Source organism: Callithrix jacchus, chromosome 5, assembly GCF_049354715.1.
Source record: "Callithrix jacchus isolate 240 chromosome 5, calJac240_pri, whole genome shotgun sequence".
Classification (NCBI taxonomy): Eukaryota; Metazoa; Chordata; class Mammalia; order Primates; family Cebidae; genus Callithrix; species Callithrix jacchus.
This window is the reverse complement of record NC_133506.1, coordinates 109,811,167-109,831,151: the sequence shown is the minus strand read 5'-3', so window position 1 is coordinate 109,831,151 and position 19,985 is coordinate 109,811,167. Positions and strand designations below refer to the sequence as shown.

At 39.8% G+C, this 19,985-nt stretch overlaps 1 protein-coding gene and 1 pseudogene across 3 annotated transcripts in view; one reads left to right on the top strand and one right to left on the bottom strand.

The window, feature by feature from the left end:
* Positions 1-17,536, top strand: part of ANKFN1 (ankyrin repeat and fibronectin type III domain containing 1) — a 451,946-nt gene extending 434,410 nt beyond the window's left edge. For all 3 annotated transcript variants that reach the window (XM_035301147.3, XM_035301146.3, XM_035301145.3), the window contains exon 20: positions 10,966-17,536. In XM_035301147.3, coding sequence (XP_035157038.3) covers positions 10,966-11,762 — 797 coding nt within the window. In that variant the 3' untranslated portion in view covers positions 11,763-17,536. The remainder of the gene's footprint in view (positions 1-10,965) is intronic.
* On the bottom strand, positions 2,964-4,266 carry LOC144582666 (uncharacterized; annotated as a pseudogene).
* Positions 17,537-19,985: the final 2,449 nt, after the last annotated feature.

Here is a 19,985-nt window from a genome sequence, read left to right as displayed (position 1 = left end):
GGCATCCTGGAGATTTTCCCAGACTGTTCTGGGAGGGGTATCCCACTCTAAGCAATAGGTTCCACTAAGTCTTCTAATAAATAATGCAATCACCATGCAAGTCAAATATTTAGATTCCCGCTAGAGCAGTGTTTCCCAAGTGTGGGTCCATGAACCAAGGAGATAATATTTACCACTTAACATTCAAGCTCTTTTGCATCCTTCCTAGGTTACTACAGTTATAACTAGGTCTTCTCTTGATTTAGTTCTATCTCATGTTCTGGGAGCTACAATAAAGCAGTTATATCATTTACTAATTCACTCTAAAATGTAGGTTAGAAAATCTACTGGACTAGATCATCACCAGCAGAAGATGCCATACAAGAAATTATTATTCACCTTTATTATCAACAGCATTCTCACAGCAAAACCTTGAAGTGGATCTGATTACTGGTTTATATTTTACTGATATTAATATGTTATTCTCTATTTAGGGTGGAGAGAATTTCAATAATATTAATATCTTCTGTTTTATAACATTAAAAATAAAATAATTTAAATAAAAATATGATCAATATGAAGAGAGGGAAACACAATGAGACAAACACAGAATAAGATACTAGAAATGCATCTTATTATTTAATTTTTAATTAATTATACTAATTAAATTTTATGTAAGGCACTAAATGCACAACAGAAAAGAATTGTTAATTGGTATTCTTCAAGTCTTCAGATTTTTTTTTTTTAGATGGAGTTTTGCTTGTGTTGCCCAGGCTGGAGTGCAATGGTGGGATCTTGACTCACAGCAACCTCTGCCTCCTGGGCTCAAGCGATTCTCCTGCCTCAGTTAGGACTGTAGGCATGCATCAGTGCATAATTTCATTGAAGTATTTATTAGGTACCATCATGGGCCAGGTGCAGTTCTAGGTACTTGAGTTTTATCAGTAAATAAACATAATAATCACAGAAGATGTGCAGGAAGCGTTTAATAAATTCAAGAGGAATTCAGCCAAACAAATTATGAAATATTGAGAAATCATTCATCATGTAAAAGCTGGATATAAAGAAAAAACCTCTCCTTTAATGCTAGGAGATAGCCTCTTCAAAAAATAAAAGAGATATAAAACCCTACAACCAAGCCGATAAAACAGAGCACATTTCTCACCAGAACTGCAAAGACAAGTATGCTGGTATTACTACTTTGAGTTGGTGTTGGGCTGGAGGTTGAAATAAGTCCAGTAAAGCAAAAAGCAAGAATATATATCTATATATACACTTGGGAGATATATATATACATATCTCATGTATTACATATATATGTCTCTTTCTTACTATATAAGATATATATATTTTATATATATATAAAGTATATATATTATATATAAAGTATATATATAATATATATACACACTTGGGAGATATATATATCTCATATATATGAGAGATATATATAAATATATATATAAATATATATAAATATATTTATATATATATCTCATATTTATAAAACATATAAAAATATATATTTATATCTCTCTCTCTTATGAGATATATATATATCTCCCAAGTGTGTATATATATTATATATATACTTTATATATAATATATATTTATATATCTCTTATATATGAAATATATATATTTTATATATAAAGTATATATATGTAATATATATATTCTTGGGAGACATATATATCTATCTCCCTTCAGTCATTAGCTTATATAGCTCTCACCAGAAAGTGACCGTGCTGGCACTCTGACCTGAGACTTCCAGCCTCCAGAAATGTAAGAATATGTGTTTTTAACCTCATTTATTGAAAATTAAATGAATTCGTAAGCCATTTGGTCTGTGGTATTTTGTCACAGTGGCCTGAGCTGACTAGGGCATATTTTGGTACTGAGAAGTGAGGTACTACAACTAAAAACAAACAAAACTAAAAATGTGAAGCGGCTTCGAAACTGGCAAATGTATAGAGGCGGGAAAAGTTCTGAAGTGCAAGCTGGAAGTAAGTTTGGTAAGGGTGATTCTGGTGGGGAATGAGGAAATGCTATTGGAAAATGAAGGAAAGACAACCCTTGATATGAAGTGGTGAAGAACTTGGCAAAAATGTATTCTAGAAGTTTGTGGAAGGTGGAGCTTGGGAGATATAAAATTGGGTATTTATCACTAAGATCTGTAATTAAAGTGTTAAAATATACAGGAAGCTTCACTCTTCCTGATTGCTTACAGTAAAATGCAAAAGGGGAGACCCGACTTGCAGAAGAAATTTTTAAGAAAAAAGGAACCAGAACCTGGAGATTTGGAAAGTTCTCACCTATCTATATTGCAAAAATTAGAAAACTTGTACTGAAGACAATTCTGAAAGTATGGCTGAACAATTATTTTATATAGAGGCCATGAGTGGGATTCAGGGAATGTATCAGCCATCTTTACAGAAGTAAGGAGAGAGACTGGATTACACCAGAGGAGACACTGCCACTTAGATTGTGCCATGTAAAATGGACAGAGAAGGCAGAACAGAACAGAACAGAACAGAACAGGCAAGACTGTCACACTTCTTAGATTTTGCAAGAAGGGGAATAATTAGTTGTAAAAATTCACTGGCAGTTAAGGATGGTTTCATTCCTGCCATGCTCTGCAGGATCCATGGAAACAAAAGAGACCCTTGGAGGAGCATCTTTTAACAACCCACTTCTAGGGCCTACATCATCTTGGCTTCTGGTAAATTTTGACATGAAAGTGCCACACTGGCCACCATTAGACAACAGGGGCTGGAACGAATCTGCATGATTTTTCTCACACAGAACTTGTTAATGCTATGATCATAGGAATTTAATCCCCAAGGTGAGGCAGCCTGCAGTACTGACCTCACCAACCATGACCCTTTTTCAGAGATGCCCAGACTCAGGCAACCATGAAGAAGCTGTATTCAGAACACGTAGGTTTAATTTCAGACCCTCGGGATGGCATCTAAGGCCAATCCATGAGCTATTACAACCTCCTCAAGGCATTTAGGACAAATCTGATGATCTCTGGTGTCATTGCCAATAATTAAAGATGGCAACCAATGGGCTAAATGTTAACACTCATACCCAGTATTCATAGGGTTTCTCCCCAGTATGAATTCTTTCATGTGTACTTAGGTATGAGAAAACAGCAAATGCTTTCCCACATTCTTTACATAGTAATGAAGAGTTTCTCTCCAGTATGAATTCACAGGTGAATATTAAGGCCTGAGGAAAACATAAATGCTTTCTCACATATTTTGCATACAAAGGGCTTTTCTCCACTATGCGTTCTCAAATGTTTCCTACAATGGGAAGAAGTAATGAAGCTTTTCCACATTCAACACATTCATAAGGCTTCTCTCCTGTGTGAATTCTTCTATGTTCAGTACGGGTTGAGGATCTATTGAAGGCTTTCCCACATTCCTTACACTGATAGGGTTTCTCTCCACAGCGATTTCGTATGTGTGTAGCAAGGCCTGCGTACTGAGTGAAGGCTCGCCCACATTCCTTACGTTCATAGAGTTTTATTCCAGTGTGAGTTCTTACATGTTGAGTAAGGTGAGTTGATCTAGTGAAGGCTTTCCCACATTCCGGACATTGGTGTGGTTTTATTCCAGTGTGAATTTGAATGTGATCATTAAGAAATGAGGAATTTCTAAAGGATCTTCCACATTTTTACATTAAAAGGACTTCTCTCCTTTATGAGTTTTCACCTGTGCAGAAAGTTGAGAAAAATTAGTGAAGGATTTCCCACATTTCTTAGTCTTTTTGTATTTCTTTCCAGTAGGAACTGTTACACATTGCTTTAGGTGTGAGGAAGCTGTGATGGCTCCCCAAAGTTCCTGAAATTCGCAGAGTTTCTCTCCAGAGTTGATTCCTATGTGATTATCAAGGCTCGCAAAATATTCAAAGCCTTTTCCAGATTCCTTACATTTGTAGGGTTTTCTTGCATTGAGAATTTGAAGATGCATAGCAAGGCCTGGAGTTTGGGTGAAGACTTTTCCACATGGATTAAATCTGGAAAGTTCCTGTCCAGTAGCGGCTCTCTTGTACACAGTGAGGACGTCTTTTCTATAACAATTATACTCAGAAGTGTTCCCTCCATTCTGAGCTCTCATGTGTGTCTTAAGGAAAAACCATTCTCTAAAGACCTCTCCACAGAGTTCCATAACCTGTAGCTTCCTTCCATTTGTGGCCCACTGAATATTTCATTCTTCAGAAAACCCTGCTGAAGTGATGACCCTTTGGTTCTGGGTTGTATTTCCCATTGTTGAAGAACTCCACTCTGTACTGTCTTCAATTCTTCTTGTTTTCACCAAGAGGTCAGGCTAGGTATAAACAGCTGACAGCCCACAGAGACTGGTTCTTGTAGGTCTCCAGCATTGCATCTCTGGACAGGTATTTCTGAGTTGTGTCCAGTAAAGCCCCCTCCTCTGGGGTGAACTGCACAGTCACATCATCAAAGGTCACTGAACCCTGTTAACCATTTGCCACCACCATTTCTACCTTTGTCTTTTCTTCAAAACTGCAGATTGGTTCCCTGGAAAAAAACCCATGGGACAAATCAATGGCTGCCATCCTCTGAAGCTGATGGTAAGATGTATCCCAATGCTCTCTCTTCCTTGATGCCAAGATTACCTCAAGGCAGCTTACGAATCTAGGTGGATAGAGGCAATTTCCATTCCTCTTTGTAAGGGGCTATTTGTGGTCCACAGCAGAAGTGGACTCCACCACGGTAAAGGTGAAATGGACAATATCTTCTGTTTTTAAGACATTTAAAGCATCTTTTTGTTTGTGAGATGAATTTTCACTCTGTTGCCCAGATTGTAGTGCAGTGGTGTGAATTTGGCTCACTGCAACCTTTGCCTCACAGGTTCAAGTGATTCTTCTGCTCAGCCTCCCAGGTAGCTGGGCCTACACTACACCTGGCCAATTTTTGGAATTTTTTAGTAAACACAGGGTTTCACCATGTTGGCCAGCCTTGTCTCAAACTCCTGATCTCAAGTTATTCTCCCACCTCAGCCTCCCAAAGTGCTGGGATTATAGGTATGAGCCACTGCATCTGGCCCACTTAAAGTATCTTTAATAAACAAAATTACTTCTCATAGCACTTATTCATAGTACCAGTTTGCAGAAGCTAAGTGATTTGCTCAAGATCATACATGCAGTAAGTAGCAAGACAAGACTTCAGGTTTGTCTAATTTTAAGACAGTTGTTCTTTCTGCTATATCTAGGCTGGCTCTTCAATCAAATATCAGCAAAGATAAAGCAAAATAATCTGGGTGATTGTTTTCAGGAATTTCTGTGGTAGATTAAGTAAATTAGATCCTTTCAGGATGCTTTGCTTTTAGTATTATTTCTAAGAGACAGTCAAATCTCACTATTCTTTATGCTCCCAGATTTCAGTATTTGCTTCAGCTTCAATTCTACTCAACATGCTTTACAGAGAGCCTTTTATTCTCTTCTATAAATGGTACCATTTATAGCACAAGAGGTTAATAATACAATGATGATTAAGACACAGTGTAGTTTGGAGGTCCTCATAGTCCACTAATATGTCCATATTCAGACTATGTGATCTGGGAAATACAAAAGATTCTACACATCCCTTTGCTTGGTTTGTTCCTTAGTCCATTCCTTTGTTGACTGACTTATTCCATATTTACTAAGCAGAGATGAGTAAGACATACATTCTGCATGCTCTCTAGAGTTCCTGGTCCAATGAGAAAGACAAATATGAAAATGGACAGTTTATAATAAAACTTGGTGAATGCAGTTACAGAGATAAAAAAATAAAATGCTCAAAGAGGCAAAAGAACTGAGAACTAACTCCACGTGGGGAAAGCAATACAGGCTCTCCTTAAGAGAGGGGGGTCTGAAAATATGACACTTCATTAAAATATTAGGCCATCAGCTCATTTAAGGCACGTTTCATATACTCCTTACTGTCCTCCAAACAGTAAGTTGTCATTATTTGTATGTTGGGAGATCAAAGTACAGGCAGATTTTGCCAAGTGCTTGACTATGGACTGAAGGTGTCACAAACTTCAGTGATTGCTTCTAGTGATAGCAATTTTTGCTATCAGTCTTCTACTGGCTCCCAAAAAGATATGTCCATGTCTGAACCCTCATAACCTGCGAATGCAACATTATTTGAAACAAAAAAAAAGGTCGCTGCAGTTGTAAAGACCCTGCAATGAGATCATCCTGGATTATATGGGTGCCCTTATTATTATAGGGGTGCCCTTTTCATCCAATGAAACGTGCCCTTTTAAGAGACAGAAAAGAAGACACGGACACAGAATAAAGGCCACGAGAAGACAGAAGCAGAGATAGCAGTGGCTTGCTCACAAGAAATGCTGACAGCCACCAGAAGCTGGAAGAGGCAAGAGAAAGTTTTTTCCCCCTAGAACTTCCAGAGGGAGTGTGGCCTTGCTGACACCTTGATTTCAAACTCTGGCTTCCAGAGCTGTGAAAGAATAAATTTCTGTTGGTTTAAGCCACCCAGTATGTGGTAATTTGTTCCAGCAGCCACAGGAAACTAATACAAGATCTAGTATGTTTCTCTAGTAGCAACAATGTCAGGAAGCCCTTACTAAGAGTTTAAGTAATTTAACTCTGCGTACCACAAAAAGAGAATTAGATGAACTAAGTGCCACTCCTCAGGAAGATTCCACAGAAAGTCATGGAAATGCTAAGGTGGATGGCAGTACAGCAAGTCTTTGTAGTGAGACAAATTTGCATTTGGCTGCCTATTCTACCACTTATCAAGAATACAAACTGGAAAATTTGAGAAGCCTAAGTTTCAGTATTCTGATCGGCAAAATGAGAACTGCTGTAAGTATTAAATAAAATAAAGCACTTAGAGCTTTTAGCATTATGGCTGGCTCACAGCAAGCACTATATCAGATATTGTTATCATTGTGGATACAAACAAGTACATGCACACAGCTGAACACACTGATCAGATAAACAAAGAAGGAAGTTCAACTACAGTCAATTATGAATTTTTTGCATTGGTCCTATATCGAGCCCAATTTCAAATCCTCAGTTATCTTATCTTCTTCCTCACTCCTAAGGCACCCACCCCTGCTATCATCAAAAACAGTCAACAATTTTGAGATTCTATTACTTGCAGTGTCCTATTTTTCCCACTAAAGGTTGGAAAATGTACTAATACTTTTTTAAAGTATATCAAAATTATTTAGCCCAGAGCTTTACATGCTTCTCTCCTTTTAACCTGGAAATATATGTTTCTTCTTTCTTAACCACTTATCTCTGAGGACAATGTGTCCTTCCATCTTTCTCACTAAGCACCAATTCCAGCACTGGTGTTCACATCTGATCACCCCTCCTTATTATATTAGCAACCTCACCACTCATATACTCAACCATTCCCTCTCCAATAATTTCTTCTTCTCTACACTCACAAATACCTTCCTTCAGCTTTGCTACCCCACATGCTCTCAGTTCATCTCCTCCTTGATGTTCTGGCTTCCCCTCAGCTCAACCTGTCCCAAATTAAACTTACCATCCATTCTACCACCCAACCCAAATCAGGGTTAAAACCCAACCCAAATGAAACTAAACTCCTTTAGTTTAAAGGAGTTTGGGTTGGACAAGTGTTAAAGTTAGTTTAACACTTGTCCCTAAAACTTTTACATAGCTGGTTCCTTCTGACATTGGGTTCTCACCTAGACTCCCCTTTGTAGAGATGCCTCCTCCCATGGCCATATCAAAAGCATCTTCCTCCTAAGTCACTCTCTAGCTAAGGTCCACTTTCACTGTCTTCACAGAACTTCTTACTACCCAAAATTAATCTTATGTGTTTTCTGGTTTATTGTCTAATCCACTCTTTTTGAGCTATTCAAAGGAGAGACCTTGTCTGTCTAGTACAAAATACTGTTCCGTAAACATATTTTGATGAATGACTTTCCTGGATTTCTGTTTTCTTCCACACAACCACAGCTCTTGCTTAGCCCCACAGCCTGAAAAAGATAAATATTTGGAGGGAAAAAATAGCTTGGACCACAGCTTCCCAACTGGCCTCCCCGCTATCTCTTCCTCAGCAAGTTCATCTTACATCCTAATTGCTATTCCAAATCATAGCTCTCATCCTGTCAATTCTTAAAAATTCTTTGATGACTAATCACTGGCTACAAAATAAGGTGCAAACTCCTTATCTAAGCATTCAGTACCCTCCTCTGGTTCCACCCTACTTTTTAAAAAATTAAATGCTTTTTTAAAAAATATGTTTTTTGAAATATAGACCCCGAAGTTTACAAAAAAATGTACAGAAAGTCCCATGCACCCTTCTCTCAGTTCCCCACAATTTTAACATTTTATACAACTTGTACAATATCAAAATAGGACTACCTGTGCTCTTTCCTCTTCCTCTCCAGTTTCTAATCCTCTTATCATATGCATATTTACTATTAAAAGCTACCTCAAGTCGTTTTTTAAAAGTGGATGAAGAAATAATATAGAGATGAATGAATGGAGGGAAAAAAACAAATGACATGTTAAAGTATTTCATCAATCCTGTCCCAATCAAATATAATCCCTCTTTCCTATATACCTACACTTAATTGCTGAACTTCTCTTATAAAACCTATGTTCTGGGCCGGGCGCGGTGGCTCTAGCCTGTAATGCCAGCACTTTGGGAGGCCGAGACGGGTGGATCACGAGGTCAAAAGATCGGGACCATCCTGGTCAACATGGTGAAACCCTGTCTCTGCTAAAAATACAAAAAATTAGCTGGGCATGGTGGCACGTGCCAGTAATCTCAGCTACTCAGGAGGCTGAGGCAGGAGAATCGCCTGAACTCAGGAGGCGGAGGTTGCAATGAGCCGAGATTGGCACCATTGCACTCCAGCCTGGGTAACAAGTGCGAAACTCTGTCTCAAAAAAAAAAACAAACCTATGTTCTGCCACAGACTCACAAATGCCTACTTTCTTTATATGTCCATTAAAACAGTAAATCCCTAGAGACAAATATAATTTCTTATTAATTTTATATCCACTCAAGCAGCAAGCACATAGTGCTTCTATTAGAGCAGGATCTCAAGTAATATAGAATCTTCATTGTGAATGAATGAATGAATTAAATATCTCTGCCCCAACAGTTGGGGGATGCTTCCTAATGGAGGTTATGTTTGAGGAAAACCTTGAACACATCAATGGAATTCAAAAAGGCAGAAGAGGGAATCCTTTTTTTTGGTAGCCATTATTTAAAGAACAACATATATATTGGTCTCATCCTTTGTAGCTGCTGGATAATATTCCATAGTACAGATGCACCACAATTTATTTAACCATTTTTCTATTGGTGGATATTTCAGTTTGTAACAGTTAGGATAAAGTTTGGGTTCATGTTACCAAGGACCCAAACAAGAATATCATAAACACAAGATACTTTCTCTCTTGTGTGAAAGAAGGAGACAATTCAGGGTTTGATATGTGGACTTCATGGTCTTCAGGCACCAAGCTCTATTTTTCAGCTCCAGTGTCCTAGCATGTGACTTCTATCTCCAAAGTTGCTCCATGACCTCATCCAACACAGGCAAACTGGAAAAAAAGAGAATGAAATGACCCAGCTAAGCCAGGTCCCTTTATGTAGCCTTCCAGAAATTTCATACAATACTTCCATTTCCATTTTCGTGGCCAGAAGTTAATGATATACCCATGCTCAGCTGCAGGGGAAGCTGAAAAAGGTGGTCTTTTACATAAGTGCATTGTTGTCCCAAATAAAGTTAAGATTTTATTTTACCTTAATCTTAATTTTATAATCTTTGTAACTGAACAAAGAATAATGGGTACTGGATAATAAATACTGGATAACAACCAGGAATGAAAAGGCAAAACTGACATCTTGCCCTACCAATTAAGAGCAAGTAGGTACATCATCTCTTACAGTAAGGGGAAAAAAAGCATTCCATCTAGTTCTAGTACTTAAAAATAGAAGAAATCTTGACACTGACTCCCTAACAAATCAAACTTTATTCCTGAATTTTGCAGTATGCTGATGATAATCATGTCTGATTTTCCACCATGAACAGACTAACTATAAACTGGTTACACTGGGCTTTTTCTTCAATTAACTGTTTTTGTTGTTGTTGTTTCTTGTTTTTTGTGTCTGTTTTGTTTTGTTTTTTTGAGATGTAGTCTCACTCTGTCACTCAGGCTGAAGTGCCTGGTGCAATCTTGACTCACTGCAACCTCCACCTCCTGGGTTCAAGCGATTCTCCTCCCTCAGCCTCCAGAGTAGCTGGGACCACGGGTTCACACCACCACACCCAGCTAACTTTAGTAATTTTTTAGTAGAGATGGGGTTTCACCATGTTGACCAGGATGGTCTCGATCTCTTGACCTCGTGATCCACCCACCTCAGCCTCCCAAAGTTCTGGGATTACAGGCATGAGCCACCACGCAGGTAACTTGTATTTTTTAATGAGCAAGGTAGTCCTTCAGAATATGGAGGTGGAAGGCAGCTAGGACTCGAAAGCAGCTTTACCAACTTCAGCCACTGGAGTCTCCTCTTCTTCGTTCACCCTTTTAAATTCCTGCTACTTTGTCAGGTGCGAAAATTATCTCTGAAATAATAGGGAATGAATAAATGAATAACACTGAGCCTTCTATCCTGTTTCATCCTCTCCACAGCTGCCCAGCTAATACTAAAACTGTGTGTGGGGAATGAGAGAATGTTCCCCTACTTTTGTCGGTTGGACCCGTCAGAGTTCCTCTCTTTCCTTTCCCTTATGCTAAGACCAGAGCCCACTATACAATTTGTGGGGCCCTGTGCAAAATGAAAATGTGGGGCCCCTTGTTCAAAATGTGTAAGCATTTCAGGAGGTGACAGCACAGCATTAAAGGAAGCACGGGACTCTTCTAAGGCAGGTCAAACGCACTGATCCTATGCCTGTGAAGCAGCATCTAGCTAAGATATATTTTTCCTAACATCAGTTTCTGGCTTCACAGATTCACAGCCCTGCTCTGATGAAGAAGGCTGCTCGGAAGTGTTCCTTCCCACCGACAGTGACTACGACTCCAGCGATGCCCTGAGCCCCCGAGACCTGGACCTGGTCTACCTGTCATCACATGACATTGCGCAGCAGACCCTTAGCGGCCTAAGCGGCAGCGCCCCCGACGTCCTACAAGTGCACGACGGGAAGAGCCCACTGGGGCCGGGCCAGGATCCCCAGGGCCAGGGCCCAAATCCCGACCACTCATGTGCCGAGTTCCTCCACAGTCTGACCCTCACGGGCCTCACGCCCAAGAACCACGCCAAGAAGGTGTCTGGAGCGCGGCCACCGCTAGGCTTCCTGGGAAAGCGGAAGTCCGGCAAGCACCCCCACTACGGCGGCTTCAGCCGCCATCATGGCTGGCTGCGCATGCACAGTGAGACCCAGTCGCTATCGCTCTCAGAGGGCATTTACACACAGCACCTGTCCCGAGCCTGTGGTCCGGCCCACGAGCCCGAGGAGGCCGAGCGGCCCGGACCTGCCCTTGATGGTCCCAGGGGCCTAACTCTGGCCCATGCTGCCAGCCTTCCTGAGGAGCGGAACAGCAGTCTCCAGGACGCGAGGCCTTCGGTGCACCGCATCTACGTGGAGCCCTACGCAGCAGCCCTGGTGGCCCAGGACGAAAACCCGTGGGCCAGCTTGAGCCCGCCCTCTGGAGGCCGCAGTGCCCTGCCCAGCCCCACTGGCCCCGATGTGAGCCAGGAGAACCCCACCGCCTCCTCCGTCTCAGAAATACTCAGCAGCATGCTTTAGGGAGGCCCGCACAGCCTGTCCCCCCTTCCATCGCTACTACCTGCGTTTTATATCACCCTTAACCCCATCCTGCCCCACCGCGTCCCCACTCATTTTCAAGCGTTTTGAATGTTATAAATCCAAAGGTTACAAGTTCAAGGTCCTCTTTTTTTGGAATAGAGTGGGGCATGGAGGCCAGAGTTGCCAATGCCATTCCCAATTCAGCCTAGAAAGGGCTTGGAGGAGCTGTTGTGTCAACGTGGAGTAAGACATGCAGTGGCTCAAACATGCCACCATGTTGGTAGCACCTATGCCTAAAGTTGGCCATCCCAGAGAAGCCCTCAGTTCTGCAACTGGTTCCGTAATCTGACCCTGCATTTAGAGCTCTTTTATGAATTTGTGATTGATGAAGAGAAGTTCTACAGATGAAAATAAGATTAGCATCGTTTCTCCCTCCATTCCAAACCTTAAGAGTTTGAGGGAAAGACACCCAGGTTGTGTCTCTAGGACACAAGGGGACTTGACCTAGGTTTCCTGTCAGCTAAACTATGTCATCCCAAAGGACAGAGTTCTCAGGACTCACCTTATCCGGTTTATCCATCAGCACTTACCTGATTAAATAGGCCTTGACAGGCCTTTTTTTTTTCTTCGCGTATTGCTGGGTGGAGACCACCAGGAACAAAAGTAGGGAATACTTCTCTTTCAACTCTTACAAAGACAGAATAGGACAGGAAGTAGCCCTTCCTGTATACTAAGATCCCATCCAAGCATGAAAATGAGCCATAGATTGTTACAGGGATCAAGGAGATGGTTAAGCAGAAGGAAAGCCTGAGTTACAGATAAGACAGGGGAGGGAGAGAGACGTGGGCAGAAATATATTTCCTTTACAATTCCAAGTTAAGCAAAGTAGGGCCGTGGGGGCTGTGTCTGTGAAAATCATAGTGGATGAGCTTTGGTGATGAAATTGTCATTTAACAAGAAAGTGCCTGCAGATGTGGCCAGTCAGCAATGGGCTTCTCACAACCCCACAGGCATATCCACTCACCCTCCATCATAGATCAAGGGACAGATTGTCCAGAGCTAGGGTGGCTGCCTTCCCCTTTCAACCTACCTCTCCTTAAGTCAAATTTGCCCCAAAATCATCTGGCCCAGTTGGCCTCAGGGAAAATATGCCCAGAAGCCTCTACCAATGGTTCATTCCAACGTTGTGCTAAAAACACCTGGAAATTTTGCTTTGGTCTCATTACCTCCTACCTGAATTTCTCACAAACAAGGGTCCAAATTAGACAAATCACACTACATATTCAGAAAGAGCACGAGCCTCCTCAGCTCCTGGAGCCAAGACCCATTCACTTCACTGACATTCTAAATGATCCTTTTCTGCTTCACAGGCATTTCAGTTAAATATTGCTCTTTATGGCCTTATCCTTGTCCACAGAGTTCTACCATTCCTCCTCATGGGAGTTCATACAAAGTCCCCTGTTCACAATGTTATTCTGATCCCTTCCATTTTAAAAACATTTGATTTAAACATAAATAATTACCCTGCTGGAAAGGGACAGATTTGGCCCATGGCCTATGGTCATTAGAAAACTAAAGCCCAGAGCTCAGTCTTTATTTTTTTAAGAGATTTTATACTCAATGAAACCCCCAAAGAATCTTGATCAGAATCACTATAGCTCCTTTTTCATGTCTGGGAGGATTTTAAAATGCAGTTTTCTTCTGTCTAAGTGAATTCTATGTGCATGGAAAGGGAGAGTTTTAGAACTAGAAGAGCCCATAAAATTCATCTAAGTCCTTAGGTTTACAGGTAGGGCAATTAAGACCCAGAGAGGTTAAGTGGCTTGCTCAAGGTCATGGAGCTGCTTTAGTCTCAGAGTTAGGGTCAGAACCAGAATCGTTCCCTTGATAGCAGACCATCCTATTGGGAATTGGTACATACCTAGTTAACTCGATTGTCTACAGGTAATCTTCTATTTGGCAGGTCATCTACCTACTTCTGATTTCAAATTCAAATCCTTTGTTCAACCTTTACCTAACAAGTTTCCAATATTACAGAGCTCCTTGTTGATGGGGAGTACAAACTTCATGTAAGAGCTAAGTTAATTAATTAAAAAGCAAATTTGGGGAAAACATAATTTCAAATTATGCCTCTTAGTTAATAACAAGAATGGCAGAGTCATTTGTGCTCCGTTTCTACTTATTTCTAATTATAAAATGGATTGGTTTGTTCAATGAATTTGTGAGATGAGATTCTAGAATTGTGAAGAACTAAAAATCCAAGGTGTTTCCTGATCCTTATGATTCTGGTGACATAGGAGGAAGTTTGTGACCGAATCAGGTGGGAGGCATTCAACAAACAGCAAAGGCAGAAACTGACCCACCCTTCTGACCCCTCATTTGGTCAGTAAGCTCTGGCATATTGGACCAAAATTGCATTAATTTTTAACCTGCTATTTTATATTGGGGGCATAAGGTTATTTTTTTATCTTCTGTGAGGAAAGAAGGCATGCCCACAAAAAGAATAACACATGCTACATTTTAATGGGCATACTTAAGTCAATTGAAAATGCAGTTTCTTAGCAATATTCCTAAATAAAACTGGGTATGTTATAGCTTCAATAATTAGTTATTATTCAGGAAGGTTTCCCCATATCTCCACTTTGCAATATTTTGTGAGCCCAGTTCATATCAATACATTCTTGTGAGATATAACTGTGTTCTCTAATTTACAGTCCTTTATTCATTTAGCTGATCTTCTACTTATAGAGATTTTACAACGTCTGAGGATGTTTTGTTGTATTTTATCATTTTTGTTTGGTTTAATTTTGGATGCAATGGATTTTTGTCTTTCATTCTTTTTGAATCCAATATGAGAACCTCTGAAGGAAACTGGTCCCAGGTCTTCTTTTCAGGGGTTTTTCTAACATGCTTGATCAGCTTTCATCATTTGTGAAAATCCTCAAAAATCCCTGACTAAAGTTCTTCCATACGTCTATCTCAATTCTAAGTCCCATTTATACCCAAAGAATCAAGTGTGAAACATAGTCCCAGGACACAAGAAGCTGACAGTATGATCTAAGAATGTAGCCATACGTTCACTATACATCTTCTCAACCACGTCTTAGAAGAGGCAGGAGCCTGTCTCCTCAGCCAAGCAGGCATAGTGCATGTTGGGCTACATCTTCGATTTCTTCTTGCTATATAGACTCTTGAGGGAGTACAACCTGGAAAATGCAAGTCATAGGTGTATAGGTTTGGCAACCACTTAACAAAGCTAAAACATCCTCTTAATTGGTGAGAGTGCCTGGGAGACAGTAATTAAAAACATTCACTCCAGGGAATGAGTATTTTAAGAAGTAGGTACTTAAAGATGAGAGCCATTCCCTTTAAAGAACATTCACTAATGCTTGAAGCAATAGTTACACTGGAGAAAATAGTTTCATTTGGTTTGAAAATTGAAGCCAGTTAATAATACTTCACCAGTCCTCTTTCCTGAAGGATCCCAAAGCACTTTATGAAAAGCAATGACTGAAGCCTTGTTGTACTCCCCTAAAGAAACCTTGTCCAGGAACCACCTGGCAAGCACCTACCCTGTCCTTGCCAGGAGATCATGCCAGGCAAGTGGAATGGAGGACTGGTCCCTCATTCATTGTTATCCTGCCACACAAATGTGCACCCTGGTGAGATTTCAGCTCTTCCCTTGAAGATAACTCTGTTAGGCAAAAAGGCATCCCAGAAAAATACCAACTCCTTGGCCTCCTCTGGTTCTTCATCCTCCACCCAAGATGTAGTTACTTTTTCTTGGAGAACTAACTTAACAGTTAAGTTAGTTCTCCAAGGGAAGGTGTGTCTGAAGCACATGTAAATTCCCTTGTTATATCAACAAGACACAGAATTCACTGGCTTCTGGAAATGTACACGTTGGGTGGAAGGAAGGTGATGGCATTTTTCTACAGCTCTCTCAACTTTGTATGTAGCAGAGCTACAGCGAAGAGTGTGTATCTCTTGGTATATGTGCCTATTAAGCTATCACATACAAATTAAAGAAGGTAGCTATAGATTAAAGGAACACTCTCCGAGAATTCAAACTTTTGCATGTTCACTTTATAAAGTCTAAATATTTTTCCAGATGATTTAATGAAGCAAAACTGGACTTCTTCCTTCAAGGTCATATCTTTAAGGACATTTTTTAAATAGCTATTTGGAAAAGCAGTGGTTATCTCTTCATAGGTAGTAGGGTGAGCAAGGGAAAAGAAACTGTTTTATTTGCTGGTCACCTCTCATAAGATCTTCAAACACGTGGCTTATGACTGTTACGCTAAACTTCAATGCGGCCTTACAAACAACAAGGGTAGTGTATTTGAAACCATGTTGTACAGCTTGGAAACTTATTCTGAGATCTTAATTCAGAGTTTTTCTGAGGTGTTGAACTTTGCCATTAGCAAAAATTATTTTTAGAAAAATCCATTGACTGTTTATGAAGCACTGATTTCGCCATATTTCGGGTCTCTGCTTTTTCCACCATATCTGCATACAGTAGTTATATTTGTTTTTTCAATTATTTCTTCTATTTCCACTAATAACCACTTTTTAAAATGGTTATTCAAAAGGATGGTTGGTTTTGTTTAACAATTGGATAAGTGGGCTGTGAAAAATATTCTATCGTGATAAAGGAAGTAGGAGATTTGTTGTTTTAAATATTATCCTAAGGTCTTTTCCTACAGATATACACATATGTTTATTTTAGCAAAAGCCAAAATTTTACGTAGTGGCAAAGGTTATAAAGCTATTAGTTAAGGCTCTTTCCTCCTCTTCCTGCAGTCCATGACATGAAAGTCTGAATATACTTTCACAGTATTCACCATCCAGTGACTGATTTACAAAAGCTAAGTCTGGCAAATTATTGTAAGTTGCTCGGAGTTGCTGTGTTGCCTCTTGCCTTGTGAAAATCATATATTTGGGGATGACCCGTGTATGTAGCCATAAGCACCAGTTTGATGTTTGTGATTTAAAAAGGGGGGGGTTGTGTGTGTATGTGTGTGTGCACACACGTGCGTGCGTATGTGGTGGCAGAGAGATATTTCATAGAAAAAGTAATTTAAGTGACATTCTTGTTTGGCAGTATTTAATTGCTTCCTTCCTAATGTGTACATAGCAATCTGGCTGATTATTGGTTGATATTTGTTCAGAATTTATTGTATCTTGTTGCTATGTATGCAACTGAGTGTATGTTAAAGTTTAGACTTCAGTACACTATCTACACAATTTTGTGTGCTTTAAACCTCTGTAAATATGCAGATGAATCATGTATGGTGTGTTAAATGTGACTTCCACTCTTGAAACAATAATATTTTATAGTATGTACATTGAAAACTATTTGAACAATTTAAATGTATATTGTAAAGTTCAAGTATCCTCAATCAAAAACAGCACTGGTAAAATGTATGCCTCTTCAACCTACCAATTTATAAGAGGTCAGGGATTAATGAGAATCAAGGTAATTTTTCTAATGGCAAGACTTTTGGTAATTTCTTACCTGCCTAAGTTTATTTTCAAGAAAAATTGTCAACAGAAGAAATCTAAGCTATTGGAGGGAAGGACTTTATTTCATAAGCATTAATTATACTTTATGTCTTACCTAATATTGCTGAAATCTAAGTCAAGCATGAAGTCAAAAAATAATTTTGTTTCTTCATTAGATTTTTTTGCTGCTTAAGGGACAGTTTCCAAGCCCATTTGTCTTAAGTGTGGAAATATGTCAATTCAATAATAAACAAATAGAATTTTTAATACTTGGCTTACCTAATGCTTTTCCATGTCTCAGTAAAGACACAAATTTTTCAGCCTGAGCATTTAAAATCTTCTCACTGAAACTTTGGGAGAGCTGTCATTTGTGGCATTGTTTTGACAATTGTCACCAAAGTCTGATCAGTTGACTCTTGATTAATCAGTAGCATTCAGGTTATTTCTCTTTCATAATTGGTTATTGCCAAGTATTGAAAATACAACAGCAGGTTGCCATAGCAAATGCTCTCACCAAGTCGCACCCAGGAGCTTGGCCATTATAATCTTGCTTCTTCCTCCAATGCATGCACATTTAAATGTCTTCAGTGCGTTGCTGCATGTGCTGTCCCATCTCAATTTCTCCATTCCTTCTATTTCCCCACCCATGAAGCTCCATCTACCCTAACTCTCACTGGCTGCAATTTGATATTTATTCTGTGTTTGAGAACACTACAAAGCGATTGCTTCTGCCCTAAGAAACCTGTACACAGTTTCCCCTGAATTCCCAAGGATGGGAAATGTGCTACTTTGGACCATGTATTTGTCTTATTCTGTTTTACAGAATTCTTTTATACACACACGAGTTCAACTCTTTATTGGCATGTTTGTGGTCGGCTTTCTTGACAGCTTCAGAGGGCTGTTTTGTTGTCCTGGCCAAATATGCTGTTTTCCCTATGTACATTGTCATCTTTCTAAGCAAACCATTACTTTATTTTCCTAATTCTTTCTCTAAATAAAAGTTTACCTTCTTTTTCAAACCAAACAAATGACATTCTTCTCTAATATTCCCTGTCTTCTATGAGCATTCTTGGGGTGGTACTAGAGGGGAGATAGAATGAGGTGAAGAGTAAGAGGAGGCTTTTCCAATGTAATCTGCTAAGTAAGAAGTATGCCTTCAGTGAATGTCTAATCCTTTTGATAAGTTATGCCAAGCAATATGCAGTATTTCCATCTGCCAACAAGAAAGCATTCCTTCTTCTCCATAATAAAAAGAAATCATTTTAGGGAATTAGGCAAGTTTAAACCAAGAGTTTCTTATCAGAGTGACTCCTAGGCAGAAGAAAAACATTAATAAGGAAATTATCTGACCTGATATTATCATATCAAGCAAATTAGATCTTTGCAATGATTCTTTGATTATGCAAATGCATTTCCTCTTCAGGTAGCATGTGCCATTATCACCTTTACATGATGCTCCTTTTTCTAGTTCCTGTCAGTGGTTGCCTTAAGATATTGTGCCAAAGAAAATACTAATGTTAGATATTGACTACGGGAATCCAGGCATCAGTTCCCTACTAGACTAGATCAGATGCTCTAAGTGAAAAGCAACTGGCTGATTTGTTACCCATCACCCCACCCCAGCACATTTTATAGCACCTGACATAAATATCTATTAAATGAGTGATAAACCGATGACCACCAGAAATTATGGAGAGAGCACTTAAATTCAGGTTAAATTCCATACCTTGCTAAATTTCTCCATAAGAAATGGACATGAAGACCTTTTAACGTGCGTACCAACCTGCAACTTCTAAAATGGCTCAGGTGAAGCTCAGTTTGTCCCCTCAGGGTACCTTGAAAGTATTTCTTTAGGATTTCCTGAAAAGTTCCACCACCTAACCCACACATCACCTCCAGAGTACCTTGATTGGATGGGAATGTACTGTCTACTCTGGAGCTGGCTCACCTCCAGATGGCTAGCAGTTTTCTGAGTGTCATGATACCTGTCCCATTGATTGGGTACCACTGGATTGACATGCAGATCAATCAGCCTAGGTGCACCCACTGAATACCCAGAAAACCTGCAAAAGTCTCATGCTCATGCCCAGTAAGGCTGCTTTTCCATGTACCATTTTCCTCATCAAGCTTTAATAACTGCAGTCTCCTACATGTTTAGAAAACACTTTTCACAAGACCATCCTATTTGAGTTTGACAAACAGCCCTGTGAGGTTATCAGAACAAGAACTTGTATCTGCACTTTAGAAATAAGGAGAGTGAGGCTCAGTAGAGTGAAAACTGGGGACCAGGACTCCTAACTTTTCAGAGTGTCATGCGCCATTGAGTTAGGTCCTTTGAGAAGAGAGAAAAGAAAAAGGCCACTGGAAGCTGTCTCTGTGGAAGACACCCTGCACAACCAGACATGCAAGGGACATTTATAGAGACACAGATAAAGATGGCAAATGAAGCCAAACAAGACAACAAAGCACGGAAGCCCGTTCCCCCAAGGCCCAGGTTCTAGCTCCGAGTCAGGCACTCCGTGACTGAAACCAAGATGCTTTTTCTTGCAATCACAGAGGTCCCGACTCTGAGCTAGAACCTGGGCCTCGTGGGAAAGAGTTTGTGTGCTTTTCATCTCTGAACTTTAAGATAAAGACGTCTACAAAATGTGTAAGCTCTTCTTCAGCTTTGAAATTCCATGAATGTAAAACATTCACATTGATTACTTATCAAATAAG